Source organism: Centruroides sculpturatus, unplaced genomic scaffold (genome assembly GCF_000671375.1).
Source record: "Centruroides sculpturatus isolate CEXI.00-Female unplaced genomic scaffold, Cexi_2.0 scaffold369, whole genome shotgun sequence".
NCBI classification, from domain to species: domain Eukaryota; kingdom Metazoa; phylum Arthropoda; class Arachnida; order Scorpiones; family Buthidae; genus Centruroides; species Centruroides sculpturatus.
Window position 1 is genome coordinate 250,300 of NW_019384649.1, and position 21,134 is coordinate 271,433.

At 30.8% G+C, this 21,134-nt stretch overlaps 2 protein-coding genes across 2 annotated transcripts; one reads left to right on the forward strand and one right to left on the reverse strand.

Annotated features, from left to right (window-relative positions):
* Positions 1 to 2,835: 2,835 nt before the first annotated feature.
* LOC111626265 (iron-sulfur cluster assembly 1 homolog, mitochondrial-like) lies at positions 2,836 to 9,959 on the reverse strand. The gene is made up of 3 exons (XM_023369583.1): positions 9,854 to 9,959; positions 7,172 to 7,225; positions 2,836 to 3,027 (listed from the first exon to the last, which is right to left on the reverse strand). The coding sequence occupies exons 1-3, from the start codon at positions 9,947 to 9,949 to the stop codon at positions 2,836 to 2,838; spliced, it is 342 nt and encodes a 113-aa protein (XP_023225351.1). The 5' UTR covers positions 9,950 to 9,959.
* Positions 9,960 to 17,017: 7,058 nt separating this feature from the next.
* LOC111626262 lies at positions 17,018 to 20,809 on the forward strand. Its single transcript, XM_023369579.1, has 5 exons — positions 17,018 to 17,137; positions 17,979 to 18,191; positions 19,077 to 19,310; positions 19,921 to 20,055; positions 20,635 to 20,809. Exons 1-4 carry the CDS (start codon positions 17,091 to 17,093, stop codon positions 19,982 to 19,984), a joined length of 558 nt encoding a protein of 185 aa, XP_023225347.1. The 5' UTR covers positions 17,018 to 17,090; the 3' UTR covers positions 19,985 to 20,055; positions 20,635 to 20,809.
* The last annotated feature ends 325 nt before the right edge of the window (positions 20,810 to 21,134 follow it).

Sequence of the window (21,134 nt, forward strand, 5' to 3'; positions counted from 1 at the left end):
AACATGCCACAGATTATTAAAGGTGTGTTTTATTCAAATGACATATTTGTATGTATTATCTTTGAGGAATCTTTTTTTAAAGATTTTTTGTAATGATTAATTTGTCATGGCCATATTTTTATATCAAGATTTTATTTCGAAGGATATTAAAAATAGAGCCAGTTGAAAATTTGAGATTCAGTCTTATACTTCATTCATCATCATTTCTTCTTATGAAGACCAAGCCAGGATTCAAATATTTTGAATGATTTTTGTTTTTTCAAATTTTTTACTCATTGACCCTATTTCTATTTCTGAAAGATATTATAAGATATTAAGATACTAAGTTTATAAGGGACACCATTAAAAAGTTGAACAGAATCATAAGCATAGCAATTACTTACAGATACAACCATACCATAGTTGACTATTTAAAAAATACAAAAGAAACCTAAACACCCTCCATTCTCAACCACCCAAATGACATATAACAAATTATTAGATAACACCTATAGAAAAACCATTAGATCAGGCAACAAAAGTATTGTATATAAACACAACAAAACTAATTACAGCTGGTTACGTAATGACAAAGACCCAATTGATCCTGACATGGTCCTGGGGTATTCAAGATACCTGTCATTCTAGGTCTGGAAAACAAAACAAAAAAATACATAAAATACACTTCCAGAAATCTCCCTATGACACTTAAGGAGCATCAATATGACGTACTGTACATAAAGTAAAAACCACAACAGCCTTAGCTATATGGCCACTGTTCCAGACAATACACCAAATTTTAATGAAGCTAAACTTTTAAAAACTATAGGTGACCAACAAACAGGCACAACTCTAGAAAAAATATACATATACAAGCACAGTATTAAGAATTTGTGCATAAACCATAAGGATGCCACTTGCTTATCAAAAGCTTGGAAATATCTTCTAAACACAGCGAATGATGATACCAAAGACTGAAACAAATATTTTGTTTTATTTATTTAATTTATTTTGTATAGTTTCATCATTGCTGTACACTTTTACATGTATCTTCAAGTTATAATGTTTTTGCTTTATTTCTTTTTCAATTTATATATTTTAAATAATTCTTGTTTGCAACATTATATTTAAACTTTAAATAATTCTATTTAAAAGTGTTTGATCCCGAGGACAGCTACACAGATAGCCGAAGGCATTAGATAAATAAAAAAAATAGTTGTTGGAATAAGCTATTTCTTTATATATTTTACAATAATCCAGTTCAAGGTTAAAATGAGATAAATAATAATAATAATTAAAACTCTGGCCTTTACACTGAAACCAACACTAAAAAATAAAAGCAAAATTAATTAAAATTAAATCAATTGAAAATAAAAGCAATGTTTTTAAAAACCATTTAAAAGTTGTTTTGACATATTGAAATTGTAAATCAAATTAATTTTTAAATTTACAGTGTATGTGTGTGTGGGGGGAGGGGTAGTGACAAACATTTTACTTTTTATATATATATACAGAACAGATACAGAATACAGATTGCTGGCTGGATGGCAACTGTAAGCCACCCTATCTCCCCTAAAATCAGAACAGTTAATACTGATCAAGTGCAGTCTTTCATCACTCTGACTACACAAAAGAAAAGTCTGCCATGACAGACATCACCTCATCAATGGGGTGACATCTAAAATTGAGATCGCTTTGGTGATATGCCAAGTAATTACTATTACTTAAATTAAAATGAATGATCAAGTTATGAACATTCAACATGCTTCTTAAAGAGTTTCCTGTATATGGTGTTGCATACTCTGTTTTGTAAACATGAAAGTTCCAATAAACCAATACCTAATTGTTAATACTGTGTTAACAAATAATTAATCTAATATATAATCGAGACGGGTTGATAATAATAATAATAATAATAATAATCAGCACAGAGCCCAAACGGTTAGGAGTTGAAAGTTGAAATTTGGTACACAGATAGGGTACGTCACGAAAACGCACACTAAGAAGGGATTTTTCGAAATTCCTCCCCATGGGGGGGAGAGAGACAGGATTAAGGCTTAACACTTCCATCAACAATGGAATTGTTAATGGAAGTGTAAATGGAATTGTTAATGGAATAAAACTTTTATTGTTACTTCAAACTTCCATTGTTACTTAACACTTCCATCAACAATGGAAGTGTTAAGTAACAATGGAAGTGTCAACAATGGAATTGTTATGTAACAATGGAATTGTTAAGAGAAAGCGATGTGCAAGACGCAGATGCAGTTTTTTTCGTTTTTGCGGGAAATCGAACATATTTTTAGACCCATCTAAAAATTCTCTAATTAGTCTGGAAACAAGGGGACCCAATTCTTGCATTCTGTGAAAACAGGTAAGGTTGACTGTAACGTAATAATCTTTATCTTAGTTATCGTTACTTTTGCCCGAGCAACGCCGGGCCCACCTGCTAGTTTTCTTATAAAAATGTGAAAGAATCATTTTAGGAGTCAGAAAACATGATGAGAGTTACTTGATTCCAATTTCCGGAAAATGCCCGATTTTTCCAATTCCCGATTCCCATTAATTGTCCCATCACTAATTTAGACATTCAAAAGCTTAAAAAGATATGGAAATGCAAGTAACTTTAATAAATATTCTAAAGGAGTATTTTTAATATGTCAGAATGCTCAATGTCAGATTATTATGATTAGAGATTAAGTATTTTGATATGACTATCATCTCTCTAAATACATTTCAATCCAAATGAATGTGTTCAAAAATAAATTTTAACCTATTATTTCATCAATATTAATTTCAGTAATTATATAATATAATAAATTACTAAAATTAATATTGATGAAATAATAGGTTTGTTTACTGTGTTAATAATGATATTGCATACTCTAAAGGAGTATTGCAAGTTTTCATCAAAGTAATTTTAGCAATAAAAACAAACTTACCATCTTGTACAACTTCTTCATCAAATTTTCCCTTTTCTATAGCATAATCCAATGTATAACTGAGTCCATTGCATCCTTTATGCTTAACTCCTACTTTTAGAGCAACCTGATTTAAAATTGTTATTTACTTATTAAAGAAAAGCTTTTTATATACAAGAAAAATGTATATATAAAACAAATATTAAAAAATAAAATCATCAGCTAATCTAAAATATTTTTTACCTTTCTTTTCAATACATCATCAATCCAACAATTATATATAAATTATTTTATTAATATGTAAGATGTTCATTAACCTTTCAGAGGTGGGATAATCAGGTATGGTGCTACCCCAAAGTAGTGGAAAATAAACGTGGGAGATTTTTAAAGTATTTTTCCACATGTTTTTTCTCATTAGCATTTCGGAAAAAGATTTTGTAAACAGTTATGTCTACTAAAGAAAAGTCTTTTTTTATTGTTACATAATTCATTTTTCGTGTGAATTTTTTTTTGCAGTAGTTTTTGGCGATAGCCAAAAAAATTTAACGGATACATCTGTCCCTCACCACTGCCACACGATCGCCCTGGATGGATATATCTGTCTCTCACTGTTGAGTGGTTAATCAGGAATTGTCCAGTAATAATCAGGCATGCTAGTAATTTGCAAACTAAAACTTTTTGGGACATGCAATGCACTAAAGACTGTCTAGAAATCATGGCAAAGAGAGGAGTGGCAGTCACACACTGCTACAGGAGAGTTAACTGTGGGATCAAGAGTTGTTTTACAAAGTCAAATTTTTAAAACTTTCATCAAATTATATTAACTTAAACTATGTTCTATTATTTCATTTTCTGTCAAATTGTATATGCTTTCTGAAAATGAAATTTTAATTATTTTAGAAATATTAAAAATTACTAGACTTTCCATGAGTCTTTGAAATGTAATAAGTTTTTTTGTCTTTATTCTTTTTGATATACTTTAATTTAAAATTCATTCATACTTTAAACCAAAAAATACTAACAAAATTTCCTATGTATTTAATAAAAATAAATACATAAAAAATAAAATTTATGAAAAGACAAAATGTGTTTTATCTTTTATATTTATTTATAATCCAATTTATAACTCTTACATTTTATTAACCTAAATTTCAGTATCTTTATTATTATTCATGTTATAAATCTATTAAATTTATTGGCTTTTAAAATTATTGTATTATTATTGGCTATTAAAATTATCGTATTATTATTGGCTATTAAAATTATCGTAGAAATGGAGGCCGCATTTAATTTAAATGCAGCCTCCATTTCTACACCAAACAGCTTTATTATAAAATCAATAAGTTTATATACTGTATAATAAATACAGTGGTGCCTTGTATAATTTACTTAATCCGTTCCAGGTGCACGTCCATTAAGTGAAAAGTCCATTATACGAAACGCATTTTCCCATAGAAATACATGTTAAAATATATAATTCGTTCCGCAGCATAAAATAACCGTACTGTACCATGAAAAAAATGAAAATGGAGCAGTCACCAATTATGCCGGGTAGTCAGATGTTGTGAGGAGGAGGTGGAAGAACACTTACTTCACACATTCATACAGATACAGACTTTTTACACATTGCAACAAGTCTCTTTTTATTATTTTTTAATCGGAGTCAGATTCAGGAGAGGCTACCAGAGCTTGCAGGGTCAACTCCTCTTGTTCCATTCTTTGTTTTTTGGCAGCTTGCTTCTTGAAAAACATGTCCAAGGTAGTCTGTTTCTCTCTCTTCTTTAACACCTGTTGGAAATGACGGGCAATGGTGTCATTGTAGAGATCATTGATCCTGTTGGCCTCAGCTATGTTTGGATAGTGAGTGTTGGTAAACTCCTGAACCTCTCCCCATTTGACAAAGAAGTTTTTGTCAACTTTCACTCCTTCTGATGATTTCTTCTTTGTTTCAATTGAAATCACCTTTCTGTTTTTTTAGAAGCCATGATTTGCACAACACTTGAATAAATGTAAATACCATTCACTGAGGTGATGTACAGTACGTAATAAACAAGGGAGATATCTGAATCCCAAAGGGAGCTCTGTACTTCAGATATACTAATAATATATTCTAATAATACTAATATATTATAAAAATAGCAGATTGTCATTGGCAATGGCAAAAGTGTGGAAGCATCATTCGCACTTGTTCGCAGAAAGACCATTGTTCGCCTCATGTAACTGCCAAACAAAAAGTCCGTTGTTCGCAGCCAGTCCGTTGCTTGAGTCACGTAACAGCCAAACAGAAAGTCTGTTATTCGCAGTGTCCATTATTCAAGGCATACATTATACAAGGCACCATTGTATTTTTCAGACTAATAATATCTTCAGACATCTTATATAACAACTCTAATAATTTTATAAATTTAATCCATCAATCTCATATTACAAGTACAAGCAACTGTTTAATTTTTATCCTTTGTAAAAAAATTCCTTAGAGATATTTCAGAAACAAACAAGTAAAACAGCGAAGCCATTCTTGGGACGAGACTGTCTTGGAGACCACGAGCAACACATGCGCAAATCTTGCACTCGTGTCTGTTTGTAGAAACAGTCTCGGCATTTTGTATTTTATTTTGACCCAGTTCTTGGTACCAACTACCTACAAGTCTGGTTTATTTTATGTGTGCATGATTTGGGCACCAAATACTCTGTGCCAAATTGCAACTCCTGACAACTCCTTCGTACCTCTAAGGTGTGCAGCAGTTGACAGCAGCATGATTTTTGAGATGAGACAGTCTCATCAAAAACGCTAACAGACATTTTAAAAAAATCAATTTTTTATTGCAATAAAAGATTTTTAAAGGCAATTTACATCTCATCATTGGATCAACACAAAAAAGTTTAAATTAATCCATTTTTATAAAAATGGTAACAAAATCATTTGTATGCAAATCATGTGAAACATGCTGATCCAAGAAGAGGGAATCGCTGTTCATATTTTAGTGGATTAACATATACAGAAGTAATGACAAACTTCACCAAGAAATTCAGGAAGTCTGCTCCAACGAGGACCATTATCTTATCAGACTGTTGATTACCAAATTCAGGCAAATGACTCTCAGGCAACTCATTATCTAAAAATGCTCTTAATGACTTTACACAAAAGAAAAGTTGTTTGATAAGTTTATAATTGCAGTTTAAAATCACTGTATATAATGCATATCAATGTATAATTCACTGCATTGCACAATACCTCTTTGAAATAGCCTTTCAAACATAATAATCTGCAGTTTATCCACAAAATTATAATGTGCTATTTTACTCAGATTTCATGTAAAAATAGTTTTAATTTTAAAATAATTGAAAGATAATATTTTTTAATTTTACAAAATATAGTATAAAAATTTAAACTGCAAGTTTAATATTACAATGCTTTAAAAAAATTGAATGAATAAAATAAATTTACTTAAAAATAATAAAACAAAATTTTAAGTCTAATTCTTGTAAAAGTAATGAAAATATCTTAAACTAAATAAAAGTCACCAAACATATGCCGTAAAATATGAATTTACGGCATATGTTTGGTGATTAGCTATATTACATCGGGTTTAGCGATGATTATACTAAATAAAAGTTTAAATTGCTTTTAAAAATTTGCTATTTTTAAACTATTTATTGTTTTAATTCATATGCCTTTAGGTCCTTATACAATTTATTATATAAAATGTCTACTAGGACAGATCATATTAATAGGACTATTGTACAGGTGTTCTGTTTCTGCAATTGAGGAAAACTTATTCAGAAAAAAATAAATTCTTTATTTTTCACCTGGTATTTCATCTGTACACACTTTGTGTTTCAGACCTTCAGGTCCCTCTTCAGCAGGTTTACAAGATATTTAGTAGACATTTATATAATAAATTGTATTTATGTTTCATTGAGTTGTTTTTTTTAAGAATATAAAACATGCAAAGCATTTTATTACATAAAGCAACAAATAAAACAGAATTTATTTTATTACTTACATTATATTAAAAATAATTTATATATTAAGAATGTAATTTCTAATACTTAAATAATTTTATAATTTGTTAAACAACTTTATAATTTATAATTATGAAGTTGTTGATAGACTAGTATTTTTGGAATTTGTGGATGTGATAATTCATAGAGAATAACAGTGTTTGAACCAGTTACATATTGATATTAAATAATTTTACTTGTTTAAATATTCAAGTTCATAACAATTTAGATTTTATATCAAAAGTTTTTAAATCATTAGAACTTACTGCATTTGGATTAGACTGCAAAAGATGTTTTACTTTATCCACAGCTGACTGAGTCTATAAATATATTTAAATATAATTCATATTAGTAAACAACAATAATGACTCAAGATATTTAGCATTACACTAAAGCAGTGATTCTCAACCACTATGCCAAGATTTTTGAAGTGTGAAGCCACTGTGAATACCATACATAGGCTAAGTGATATCAGACAAGTAGTTCAATCAGTTCTACCTTCCTAGGACACATTTGGAAATTGTAACCAGTGTTACTGGTAACTGCCGGTAGTTACCAAGGCATTTACAAAATGTGACCTAAATAATCAATCACATTTAAAAATCACTTTTATGACGTCACCAGTTGTCCTGAAGTACTTATCAAAGTAACCATGGTGACAAAGCAGTTACAGCAGTTCTATTAAATTGCAAGATGGCAGACACATTGTATAGTGTGACAGATGTGGCCGTGATTTTAAAAATTTAGAGAAATAAAACATTTTGTTTATTTTGTAATGCAATTTTATTTTATATTTCATTGAAAATTATTATCTTATGCTATTTTTACAAAATATATTATAGGTACATCCCTCAATTAACCCAGTAAAATTCTTTTAAATTTATCTTATTGTTAGTGTGCTGCCAAATTTTTAAATTATTAAAAGTGTACCATGAAAAAAATTGAAAATCACTGCACTGAAGTTTAATTGCTTTATGACAAAATATGATATTTAAAGTGAAAAAAGTACAACAAATTAAAACTTTTAAATTTATATACTGTATATTAAAAAAATTATTACTGTATTAAAAGTAATTCTTTGATAATTTTTAAATTTCATTTCAAGTTTAGTTCTATAAATATTTTAAAATATAGATAAGCATTCTTCAGAAACATAATATTAATTAGAAAATAAAACTGAATAATATTTTGGAATTTTTCTTCTGTAAGTAAAGTATGGAAAATTTGCCTTATGTCAGTCACTACTAGTAATCAGCCTTTCAATTAAATATCATAACATAGTGATTCAGGCTAAATTAGGAAATGACTTTTTCTCATTTATTCTGGAAAAGCCTAGTAGTCAACATCTACAAGCTTGACAGTTATGCCCTCTTGTAGTCAGATTTCTCCCTATCCAAAATACAGCACAACCAATGGATGACTACCAGCATGGTTTGTGTTGTACATCACTTAAGAATGGGCCCTCTCAATAAAATACGTTTTTGATTATTGTGAACTAAAATTTAGAGCTTCCTTTCTTAGAGTTAATACACATACTTTGGAGAGTCATCTTAGTGCAAAATATGATCACAGATGATGAGTTAGCAGAAATTTCTTGGGGGCCGATTACTGGCTTTGCAAAATATATGCAAATTAGTATTACTCAGCTGACTGAGATTTTCATGCTGACACAAAAATAAAAAAGTCACTTTCTAGCAATCTTTTTTTTAGTACAGGTAACCCCCGTATAACACGGCACTTCTATAGCACGGATTCACTCTAACACGGTTCGAGAATTAGTACCATCCCCCGTATAACACGGTACTTTTATAGCACGGATTTACTCTGACACGGTTCGAGAATTGGGTAAAACCCTCGTATAACAGGAAATGTAATAAATTTTTACATACTTAAGTAATAATAGTTCACGAAAATTATTATTTTCGTGAACTATTAGTACTTAAGTATGTAAATTTTCTCTTCTCGCCTTCTGTCGATACACTTGGTCCTTCACGAAACATGTTTCAATGTTGCCAGATCGCAACGCTTCTGCTTCTTATGTTGCCGAATGTTTTTCCCTTATTCCATACTTGCTTTATTCTTCATAAATGCTTAGCACCATATAAGGAAATTTATAAAGACCTTTTAACTAGAAGCAAGCAATCTAAATTACATACATTTTGCAAAAGGTAAAGCATGGATCTGAAGATAATGCAGAGAAATGCTCAGAGGATAAGGATAACTTGCCAAAAAGAAACGCTCTCGGTTAGTTAATAGTGTTTTTAGTGATGACGAAGAAAACATTGTTTAATTTATATTAATATGTATCACTTAAAAAAATTTTAATGAAGATATTTATCGTAATTATGAAAATATACTAGCATGTTTTTTAATTTTTGGAACCTAACCCTCCTTTTCGTATTAGTTCTTTGTTTCGTATAACACGGATTCGCATAACACGGCAATTTTTTGTAACGTAACTACCGTGTTATACGGGGGTTACCTGTACATCTGTCTATTTAAGTAGAATGCAGACATCTTATAAAAAGATACCCTCTGGACTATTTGTTTTACTGTTTCTATAGGAATAATGTACAAGTAACAATCTTTACATCTCTACAAAAGAAACAAATGTGGCAATAATCCTCTGTACAAATTATTGTCAGATCTATTTGAATTTAATTAATGCATCTGTAAAAGAATCTCGTTATATATACAGCACATATAGAATGTTGCTTATTATATCAGTAATGACTGATTTAGTGGGAAATTCCAGCAATTAGTTAAATTATTGGAATGCTACACCCTATGAAAACTGAAAATCCTTATCTCGGAAATATGCTGCAAATAGATGAATGTTTTGTTGATGTTTCAGTCCTATAACAACACTCTATTAGTGTCAATCGATTCCGGAATTAAAATTGTATTATTTGAGATGTATTAAAACAAATATAGACAATTATAATTACCAAAACAACAGCTGATCTCTGAGGAAGCTTTTTACCAGCTTTATTTAAAACCCTAATCGAAGCTCGTAAGGGAGCAGACATCTTAAAAACAGGCATTCTTACATAATGCCACCTGGTGCAAGATAATTAAATGTAAACGAAATCATATAATTCAGCTGTCTCTATAAAACAATTTTTAAAAGTACTTTAATTTTGGCATTAAAAATTATCTTTAATACAAAAATTAAAATAATAATAATGTTATTTTTTTAATGTTTTTGCTCATTTTATTGGGACACGTAAATCTGGTATCATTGGAAGTAAATCTGGTATTATTCATCAACATAAAAATGGTGTATATGTAGTTTCAAAAAATAATATTTTCATTCAAAATAAATCAATTAATACACCGTTAATTCGTATTTAAATTTCAGAAATAAAAATTATTGCCAATATTTTAAAATCTAATATAAAAGTGACGAGCGATTATTTATTGTAACATCGTCACAAAGCCGGGCTTCAATTTTTAATCCTGTTTTTAATTTTTTTAATTTAAAATATATGCTATACACCTCAAATTAGTAGTGGTTTGCCCTTGTACATTATACATTTCCTTCAAAGCAATAGAGTAATGCCGATCATCTATTAATTGTTTTCAAGGAAAACTTTTTGAATTGAAATAACATGACTTCCAGTTTGCATTGGTAGTTCATGTATAGTTAATCGGCCTCCTGACCCTATGGTTTCCAAATCTGATGTCGGATTTCCTCTATCTAATTCCTTTCTCGAGATTAAGGAAAGACAGACGGATAGACGGACGACAGTGGAAGTTTATAGGTTTACAATATTTTTCAATTGAAGTCCAATCACTCGTATTTAAAATTTGCATATTTTAGACTGATTCTAAATTAGCAAAATTATTTAAATTATTTTACTGGTGAAGACTTATCTGAAAAGAGATATTTATTTTAGATTTATTTTGCCCGCTACTTGTTGAAACAAGGAGTTAGAAATATAAAAATAACATTGCACGTCAATAACAAAAATAATAATAAAAATAATCCGTGGTTTGATGAAAGATCGTCTTCACCTGGCCTTGTTATATTACAATATCATAACTTCAACAAAAATTTGGAGAAATAACTGCAATTACTGTTGCCCAAATTGTTTTATTTCTTTAGGTAAAAATTTAAATAGAGTAAATTATTTCCAGACGATTTAAAAGTAAAATTTTATTAAGACTTTATTGGAATATTCCACACGTTGATTTTCGATACAAAATTTATGAAAATCTCAATTTTCCAAGCAAGTCGCCATCTCAGTTTCCCATTTTAAGTTTCCAGAATTAGTGACCATCTGTTTACCCGAGATAGTATGAAATGTTATCTATTGTCCAATGCTCCGAAAAAAGTACAGGTAACTCCTGTATAACACGGTAGTTACGTTCCAAAAAATTGCCGTGTTATGCGAATACGTGTTATGCGAAACAAAGAACTAATACGAAAAGGAAAGTTAGGTTCCAAAAATTAAAAAACATGCTACTATATTTTCATAATTAAGATAAATATCTTTATTAAAATTTTCTTACAACATTGTTTAATATAAATTAAACAATGTTTTCTTTGTCATCACTAAAAGCACTATTAACCGAGAGCGTTTTATTTTTGGTAAGTTATCGTTATCCTCTGAGCATTTTTCTGCATTATTTTCAGATTCATGCTTTACCTTTTGCAAAAAGTATGTAATTTTAGATTGCTTGCTTCTAGTTAAAAGATCTTTATAAATTTCCTTATATGGTGCTAAGCACTTATGGAATAAGGGAAAAACATCTGGCAACCCCAGAAGCAGAAGCGTCGAGATCTGGCAAAATTGAAACAATTTTCGCGAAGGTCCATGTGTATGGAGGCGAGAAAAGAAAATTTAAATACTGAAGTACTAATAGTTCACGAAAATAATAATTTTTGTGAACTATTAGTACTTATGTATGTAAAAATTTATTACATTTCATGTTGTACTAGGGTTTACCCATTTCTCGAACTGTGTCAGAGTGAATCCGTGCTATAAAAGTACCGTGTTATACGGGGATGGTACCAATTCTCGAATTCCGTGTCCAATTCCGTGTCAGAGTGAATCCGTGCTATAAAAGTACCGTGTTATACGGGGATGGTACCAATTCTCGAACCGTGTTAGAGTGAAGCCTGGACTCCACATTACCGGAATCCGCGACGTAATCGTAAAACTGAAAGCCAAACTGACGAAACTTCCGGTTTTAGAACGTTCTGTTGGACAGAAACAAGACCGAAAGCAGAGTTAAAAATTATTTAACTTTTCCGTTTTCGTCCCGCGCATCTGTCGTACTGCAACCAATAAAAACGCAAGGATTTGTGACGCGTAGTCACGTGCATTAGTCACGTGTAGTTTGATTGTCGTAATGGCAGAAAGTGTAGCGAAAACGACGAGGAAATAAATAGATTTGGAATTCTTCATCGAACAAGTTAGAAAATACAGATGTCTATACGACAAAAAAAAAATGTAAATAATTCAAAGATTATTTACATTTTTTGCAGCGAAATCGTGGCAAAATCCGTAGCGTCGTCCATGTTTGACTCTACGACAATTATAGAAGTGATCAACAGATGGCGCATTTCTAGTGGTGTCGAGTTAAAACGAAAACATAACTGAAACGAAAACTCTATATGTTTCAGTTCTGTTTCTGAGTTTCTGTTTTCAGGTAATGTGGACTCCAGGCTTGAATCCGTGCTATAGAAGTGCCGTGTTATACGGGGGTTACTTGTATACCTGAAGCTAAAAAGTTTTTGTTTCCATGAACGAAATTTTAACTATTAGAGGGGGAAATGTCTGGAAATAGGGGAGGGTGAAGATGAAAGGGACAAAATTCATATTTTTATTTTTCACTGAAAAGGTTTACTTCTAATCAGTTTTATTTTTAATGCAAAAGATTCATTAGACCTTTACTTTATTCTGACCATATTGTGAATTCATCCTATTATATTGGTAGTTGAACATGTTCATATTTTAAAAGACCTCTCCAGGTGTACACCCCTTTCATTCCCACATCTGAATTGAAAGGGACACCCACGGGGATGAAAGGGACTACCCGAGTTTTAATGTAAAACTTGGAATTCGTTATCTCAATATTTTCAAATTTCGTTGTAACTGAAAAGTGATAGGCTAGAGAATAAAATTTTTAAAAATTACAGTTTTAATAATATGAATTTTGTGACATCACAATTATTTTGAACAGTTAAAGATTTTCAATATTTTTAAAACAAAGAATATCAAATTTTTTCAAACAAAGAACAATAACTAAAGAATATAACAATCAGTAGGCTATCACATAATTAAACCGTCTTTCTTGGTCAATAGAATGTTTTTCGCAATTTATCCCGGCTGATATGAGGTGAAATCGATGGGAAATGTAATGTTTGATTGCTCTTGACGTTCCTCCTGCTTGGGATGATGGGGTAGTTTTAAAATTATATTTTCCACGGTGACATCACTGATATCATCCTCCTCAGGAAATATAAACTTGAAACATTCCAATATTTTTTTCATAAACTTGACTTTCAAGTCTTCATCACTCAGTTTCTTCAAAACTTTTCCCACGAAGTAAACAACAGAAGTTTTTTTTTTGCAAATCTGACTAAAACGAAATCATTGGGCTGAACATGTTTGAGTGTTTTCGATATCAGATTCCTCATTCGATGTTGCATCAGACGTTGAGGAAGAGCTGCTTTAAGATCCTTCACCTTCACTTTCAGTTTCTTCTGGAATATATTGCAACAGCTGCTTTTTAGATTTTGTCCTCATTGATGATGCTTGCATTAAATACGATGTTAATTCTGTCTCCTTCTCTGTAGTAAAAACTTTCCTGTTAACCACATGCAGTGAATACACTACATTGTCTTTTTTATATTTTGAAATGAGTTTAGCCAAATGCGATTTATCCCGGCTGATATGAGGTGAAATCGATGGGAAATGTAATGTTTGATTGCTCCTGATTGATGCTTCTTTTTCGACAACTTCAATTATTGCCCCTTGAATCACCTCTGGCGTCACACGTTCTTTCTGTTTCTTTTTCTTATACATTCGAGGCATTTTTTTTCTATTAAAAAATTTACATTAGAACATGCCAAAAAATGTCAATATGGGGTTGAAAGGGACATGTCCTATTCATTCCTTATTTTACTGTCCCTTTCAACTCCTAGGTCTCAAACAACCAAAACTACAACATAACTTTCTGACAGTGAAATATAATTTAAAACCGAGTAAATAAACATATTCTAGAGGTTTCAAGTAATTATGCCGATTTAAGTACATTATCCAATGACTATGTTTGGGATTTTACCCCTAAATGTAAGAAATGAAAAAACTTATTTTTGCATCCGTTTTCTGCTCATCCGGGCATTCCAAACACTGGTGCTATGTATTGGACCCTACAAACGTGTGAAAACTATGGACTATTAGTGTCATCTATCCGTAAAATAGCGAAGCTCCATAAGTAATTTAGCATCAAGTTATAGAGACTGTTCCTTTCATCCCTTGTCCCTCTCATTCCCATCTTCCCCCTATAGTTTTTGGACAAGATTCTGCTGTAAAACCTAGAGAACGTCTAGGTTGAGCAATTGTTCGGACTCTGAAAAAATGTTTTCGATTTTCAACAATGTACTGTATAAGTTAATAATATCTAATATTATGAAACGATAATAAAAAGGCGACAAAATTCTCTTCAATATAGATTGACAAGGAAGATCTATGGACAGCGAACATGGGCATGGAGATAGTTAATTTGTAATAATTACAAAATCTACATTATATACTTACTGTATATACTGAACAATGTCTGGAAGAGTATACCGAATGAAGGTCTACGTAGAGAATGAACAAGGATTTGCATGTTAATTAAAGTTGTGAATTCGAGTTCCCTTCCGGATCGATCTTTCCTTCCAAATTTTAATACATGATGGCGACCCAACTGTGTATCTTTAGGTCAAATTCGTTAATTATATCATTCTTATTATAGCCTCGAAATAAGCCGTTTAACTAGGATTTAATTGCTAGACTGGGACATCAGAGGTCTCTTTAACATTTGGTATATCACAGTGGCGTGCCATCATTGGAAGCGGTGGATGCGCCGCTTCCCTTGTATTTTCTAAAAAATAAATACATATTAATTTTAATTATATGAAAATAATCGCACAATATTTTATTATAACCGCATTATGTATCTTATTACAAATTTCTATACTACACGTGAAAAAAAATAAGATTGCTATTGTATATTCGAATATTAGTGACAGAGTGGAAGCGCTGTATCATCAGCATCCAAAAAGCCAGATTCGCGCATGAGCTTTATAGAGCACCAATCTCATCCGGTTTAGCCGGTGGAAGCCTAGGACTTCGGGTGGATGCTACACGTATACCGCATTCAATTCTATCCAGGACCGGTTCTGGGCTGTTAGCCGCCTGACTGCTAGATATTTGGCCGCCCTCGCCTAGTATTATGTGAATCGCGAATAGATTTATAATTTAACCCAACCGATAGGAATTTACTGGTATGTTTTTATGATAGTTCTGTATAGTTGACAGGAGTTTTAAAAAAATTCATTAAAATATTTGATATTTTTATTCCGCTCTCTGATTTTATATTACTCACGGATTTCAATGTTAAACCAGTGATATTACCGATTTCGTATGTCCTATCTTTAAGGGGATACAGAAAAAAACGTGTACAATTCTTGTATAATGATAAAAAATTAACTGTTACTTTGACAGCGTCGTTTACAACTAAGTTTAATAAATGTGAAAGATGCACGAGGTACAGAAGAAGCCCTAGAATTTATATTTCTTAAATTTACGATTTATGTATACGTTTGTCATAAAAATTTGTCTTTCCACTTTTTTTCCACGACTACAAATATTCGAGTACAAAGTAACCGGTTTCGACTTATTTCTACTTACGAAGCACTTAAATAATTAAGAGATTAGGGAATTGGAGACATAAATAAAATCCTGCTGAGAGCCGGAATTTTACCTAAACAAAAGCTTAACCAAACCAATCTCTAGCCGCGTACAGTGGGGACTGATTTCTTTGTAATATTAGATGAAATAAAGACAGAAATTTGTCCAGTTCGACGAGAGTGACCAAAAAGTTGTAAATTTTGGAAATTTCCGTGGACACCTGGTCCTAAAACGAATTAGTTAGAAAACAAATGACTTTCAAGTTTAACATATTTAGATTTTTACAGCTATGGTGAGAAACGTTTAAAATTTCCAACAACCCTGTCGCGTTCTTTGAGATATATTAGTGATGCGACAAAAGAGGTATTTGGCATTGACCGGTATCGGCACCCTGGGGATTTGGCAGTCCGCGTGTATGCATGCACTGCAACCGTCTCTGATTCCATCCATTAGCCACTCGTAGGGAGCTATTTGACTAAGTGGATTGTTTTAAGATTTAAAAAGTAAAGAATATTTTGTTATTTTTATGTACTGTACGTTTCTTTACAAAGCTATATTTAATTATAATTTTCTTTAAAAGTATATTCGTACAATTGAAGAATATTTTGTACTAGGTATGTACTGTACTGTACATCCACCACACATTTTATTTCACCGAGTAAGTTTTTATTATTTTGTTTTTAATTGTAGCCTTTATATCGTGGCTAGCTATTCGGAATGTAATTGTGATATTAAAAATACATTTAGAGAAGTCTGCGGTTTTTACTGGCTTATCGAATAAACGATACGAAAGGACCCTAGACCATTACTGACGCGCAATTAACTGATTGCCCCTGAATGTCAGCTTCTTACAGAAACACAGCTTCCTATCATCAAATGTCACGGCACGTCACTGCTCTTATATCAGTATAACACCTACCGCTGAGAATTGCTGAGAATCAAACGAACTGTTTTCAATTTGATCAATTTTCTGGAACGTTTACAATCGTTCTATAATCGAACCAATATGCAATAACAAATTCGAATTTAAAACGGTTCGAACATTTGGTTAAAAAATCGAAATATATAAAAATATCTAAAATGTTATCAATTTAATCATTATTACACAGGGACAGATTCAAAAATTTAAAAAAATAATAAAAATAAAATAAAACCAAAAATTAATCATTAAAATTTCTATCTTCTTCAATTAACGCGTAACAAAGAAACTCAACAATTGATCTTTCATTGTTTTGCTCTTTTATTGCGAAGAGTGCGCTTATCGAGTGATTGAAAAATGTTTTTTGATTCTGGCGATTATCGACCCTTGCCTTCACCCTTGGGGTAAGATATTTTTCACATTTTATTGTTATTTATGCAAATAAGAAATTCATTCGAAAAATTAATGGCTTTAAAAAGAAATTGCTCGGTGTAAATGATATTTAATTTAATTTAAAGATTTCGACTCTTCGATCTTTCTGAATGTAGTTTTTAAGCAAACATTTTTGTGTCTTGCTGTATTTATAATTACTTTGGTGTTAGCAAGAAAGGGTTGGATTTGCATGTGAGTTCAACAGCTTAAAGTTTAAGGTCTCGTGGGGCTTTTATATTTACTGTTGCTTAGAAGAGTAAACAGAATACGTTTTTAACTCTATGAACCTAATTTAATAGACTTATTTGTAATTTTGTAATTAGCCCTATATCCTTTTTTTAGCTTTCCCTTTACAAGTGTATGAATTATCCGTAGCTCTTCGATTCACTACATATAATAGATGAATTTACTTATCTATTGTCATAAATTAATAAATTAGTAGTTAATAGATATGATTTATAAATTGCTAAATTTTAATATATCTTGTTTTATAATATTGATAAGATAACAAGAGTTGATTTATTCTTGTTGAAGATTTAAGCTTAATTTATAAAATCCCCTTCCCTTCACCCAAATTAATAGTCTATAATTTTACGAGGTCTTAAAACAATGTTTTGTTTAGCTTACAGTTTAGTAAGAAATTTTGTTAGACATTAAAAGAAAAGTTTCTTTAGAGTATAATAATTTCTCTAAACGTTTATAAAAGTATTCAATGGCAAATTTTTGTATACAGTATTCGATTTTAAAATTAGAAGAAAGGTTTCGGTATTTAACATTTATTGTGTTATATGAATTTTCTCTTTCCATATTCAGGGCGAGATTTGATGGATGTGCGGGATTCGTGAATCCAAACAATTTGGATCATTTTAGATTTTGCGGCAAGAAAAAAGGCCTCTTGGAGCAGGATGAACCCGCACAGAGTGGATTTGGAAAATCCATCTTGGAAAATCATATTAATCCTGCTTATAAACAGGCTTTGGAGAAGATTCAGCCATTTTACCAGACTTCATGTGATTGTTTTAACAGGTAAATTATATTTCTGTTTATATTTAATACAGTTATATTATGTTGATACGTGCTTCTTGTTCTTATTAATTACTTATACTTTTCTCTACTTTGGACGGTCTTCAGTTCTAGGATTTGTTATAATGAGGGAAGAGAAACACACAATTTCCAATTAAAATATATTTACTGTAACGTAATTTTATATGCCACTACAATCGAGCATTTCGGCCCAATGTTCCTCCTCAGTAGACGTTACCTTTTTATGTTTACATTTAATATATCCATACAGCTGTAGAGTGAGGTGGTGTGAGCTGGATAATTACTCCCTGGGATCAGCGTTGGTAATTCGTTTAATGAATAAGTCATGTTTAATAGAATGACGTTCTGTTGTAATAAACAGGAAAATATTTCGAAAGAGTTTAGCTGGGAGAATTTAAAAAATAGCATTTTAATGATCTATTCCGAAAATTTTGAAAGAAACATATAGCTATGTTAAAATATAAACGTCTACTGAGGAGGAACATTGGGCCGAAATGCTCGATTGTAGTGGCATATATGATTACGTTACAGTAAAAATATTTTAATTGGAAAAAATTGTGTGTTTCTCTTCCCTCATTATCACAAGTCCACACATATATATATACAGTAGAGCATCGATTATCCGACTCAATTGGGGACTGGGGTTGGTCGGATAACAGAAAGTATGAAAAAATGCATTATTAGTATAGTATATTAGTATATCCCATGTAATTAGTATATTAGTATAGAGCTAATAATTTGCTTATTTCATGGAAAATTTTGGGAAAGGTTAAATAAAATGTTTTCCAAGTACTGTAATGTATTATAATTTCTCTATTACTTTTACAAATAGCTATTGCATTGTAAATTCTTTCTTTCCACTTTTAGTGAGCGATTGGTTGAAGATAAGGAGGACCATGGATTGAATAATAGCATTATGGTTCCCCCAACAAAGATTAAAATGGATAAAGACTTCAGAAAGCAAGAGGATAGCACGGAAAATAGTTTTGGATATAATATTGGATATGCTATTGGATATACTATTGGATGTGCTATTAGAGATAAAAAGGCATTGAAAAAAGCCGGATCTTTCTTCAAGGCAGCATGGAAACCAGTCAAGAGGTAAGTTTCTGTATATGTGAGTACAAACAAAGTTCGGTTTAGCTCGGTCATTCGTTCGCCTTTACAATTCTCACTGAATCCAGTGTAATGCTAAACCGAAGTACCTCAAACAGCAACAATTATACACAGTATTAAGACGTATGCAGAGATTTGAGCTTGAAAACTTCGTAATTTTATGAGAATGGCATAACTTTCCTATATTTTTGGCACTACATCGAGATTTGCCAAACTAGTTTTATTTCTAATCCAATGAAAGATAAGCTACAAATGAAAATAATAATAACGAGCAATTATTTATTTGACATCGTCACAATGCTGAGCTGCAATTTTTAATAATGGAAATTTATAGTACAATTTTTTCAAATTGCAGCCCGATAATTATAAAGTTTTTAGAACAGTAAAATTGAATTTAAAATATCACTGAAAGAATATTATTCAGAATGAATAAATATAACATTTTTTGATTCTCAATTTGATATAATGTAATATTTGCAATCAATCAATATAAATACAGCCGAACCTCGATATTGCACTCTCAATATGTTTTGATAAAATTCAAATTCAGATATAGGTTTTCATTACATAATTAAACTTGTTTCTCACATTCCAGATCAGCGCAAAAAGTGTGGAAAAACATGAAGACTGGAGAAACTGAATACGTTCAGTTTGAATAAGGATCTCTTTTTCTCCATCATTGAATCAAGTATAGGATTTATCTGCTTGATTTCGTCCGAGTTCGTCTCGGGTAAGTGTTTAATCGGAATATTTTTGTATTTTACACTCAACACTTAGATTTTCTACTCTCAACTTATAAATTAAACGCCATTTCTATCCCCGATGTACCACCAACACACAATGGCCAGATAATAGAACAGGAAACGTTTAACGTGGAGACACATCATGTTCTTTGTAAGATTGAGATTTTACATATAGATAGACTAGGCTAGGCTTTTAGGGCATTAGAATTATATATACAGTGTATGTAAATTCTTGTCCAAGTATCGACAAAAATATATTCTGGGAGTGTAGTAGTCTCGTAACATAGGAAAGCAACAGCAGTAAATTGGAGTAGAGATTAAAATATTCAGCAAGTTTATGTTAATATGAGTGCATGATAATTATAAAGTAATCAAATTAATAATAATATATTTGAATCATAATAAATGACACAATAGTAGCGAATTAACAATTATGCACTGAATAATTTTCGTTTGATTCGTATATAATTGTTTTCAGAAGGAAATAAACTTACTGATTTAATAATTATTTAAATAATTGAATATTTCAGATAAAAATATTGATTATTTTCATTTTATTTTCACAGATTTTAGAAGAAATTTAGAGATTTTCATCTCTATGCATTGTACATATACTGTTTTCTTAACTTTCTGCATTTCAAAACATCCAAAAAGAATTTAAACTGTAAAAATAACAAAAAAGATTTGAGGTCAAAAATAAAAAAAACTTTAATAAAAGTTAAAAGAATTAAAATAATACAAAAAAGAAATTTTTAAATTTGAAAAAATATTTTTTCATTAATGAAATTACATCTCGTTTAGAAAAATGGCTTGAGCACTTCTAATTATTTTAGACTTTCCGATTGTGACTTTTTCAAATTTGTCTTTATCTCGATTTTGACTTTATTTCGATTATGGCATTTTAACTCAATTGTGACCTCCTTACTTTTGACGATATCCCTATTTTGACTTTAGTTTTAACCATATCCCGATTGTGACGTCTCGAATATTGATTTTAACTCGATTGTGGCTTCACCAATTTTGACTTCCAATTGCGTCCTCTCGAACTTTGACTTTATTTTGATTG

Excerpts from the sequence above, each read along its gene's own strand:
- LOC111626265 (XM_023369583.1), bottom strand. The coding sequence starts at position 9,949 with ATGCCTGTTTTTAAGATGTCTGCTCCCTTACGAGCTTCGATTAGGGTT. Across the intron at positions 7,226-9,853 it reads AGAGATCAGCTGTTGTTTTG|ACTCAGTCAGCTGTGGATAA; the intron begins GTAATTATAATT and ends ATATATTTATAG. Across the intron at positions 3,028-7,171 it reads TGCAGTCTAATCCAAATGCA|GTTGCTCTAAAAGTAGGAGT; the intron begins GTAAGTTCTAAT and ends ATTTTAAATCAG.
- LOC111626262 (XM_023369579.1), top strand. The coding sequence starts at position 17,091 with ATGTTTTTTGATTCTGGCGATTATCGACCCTTGCCTTCACCCTTGGG. Across the intron at positions 18,192-19,076 it reads TCATGTGATTGTTTTAACAG|TGAGCGATTGGTTGAAGATA; the intron begins GTAAATTATATT and ends TTCCACTTTTAG. Across the intron at positions 19,311-19,920 it reads GCATGGAAACCAGTCAAGAG|ATCAGCGCAAAAAGTGTGGA; the intron begins GTAAGTTTCTGT and ends CTCACATTCCAG.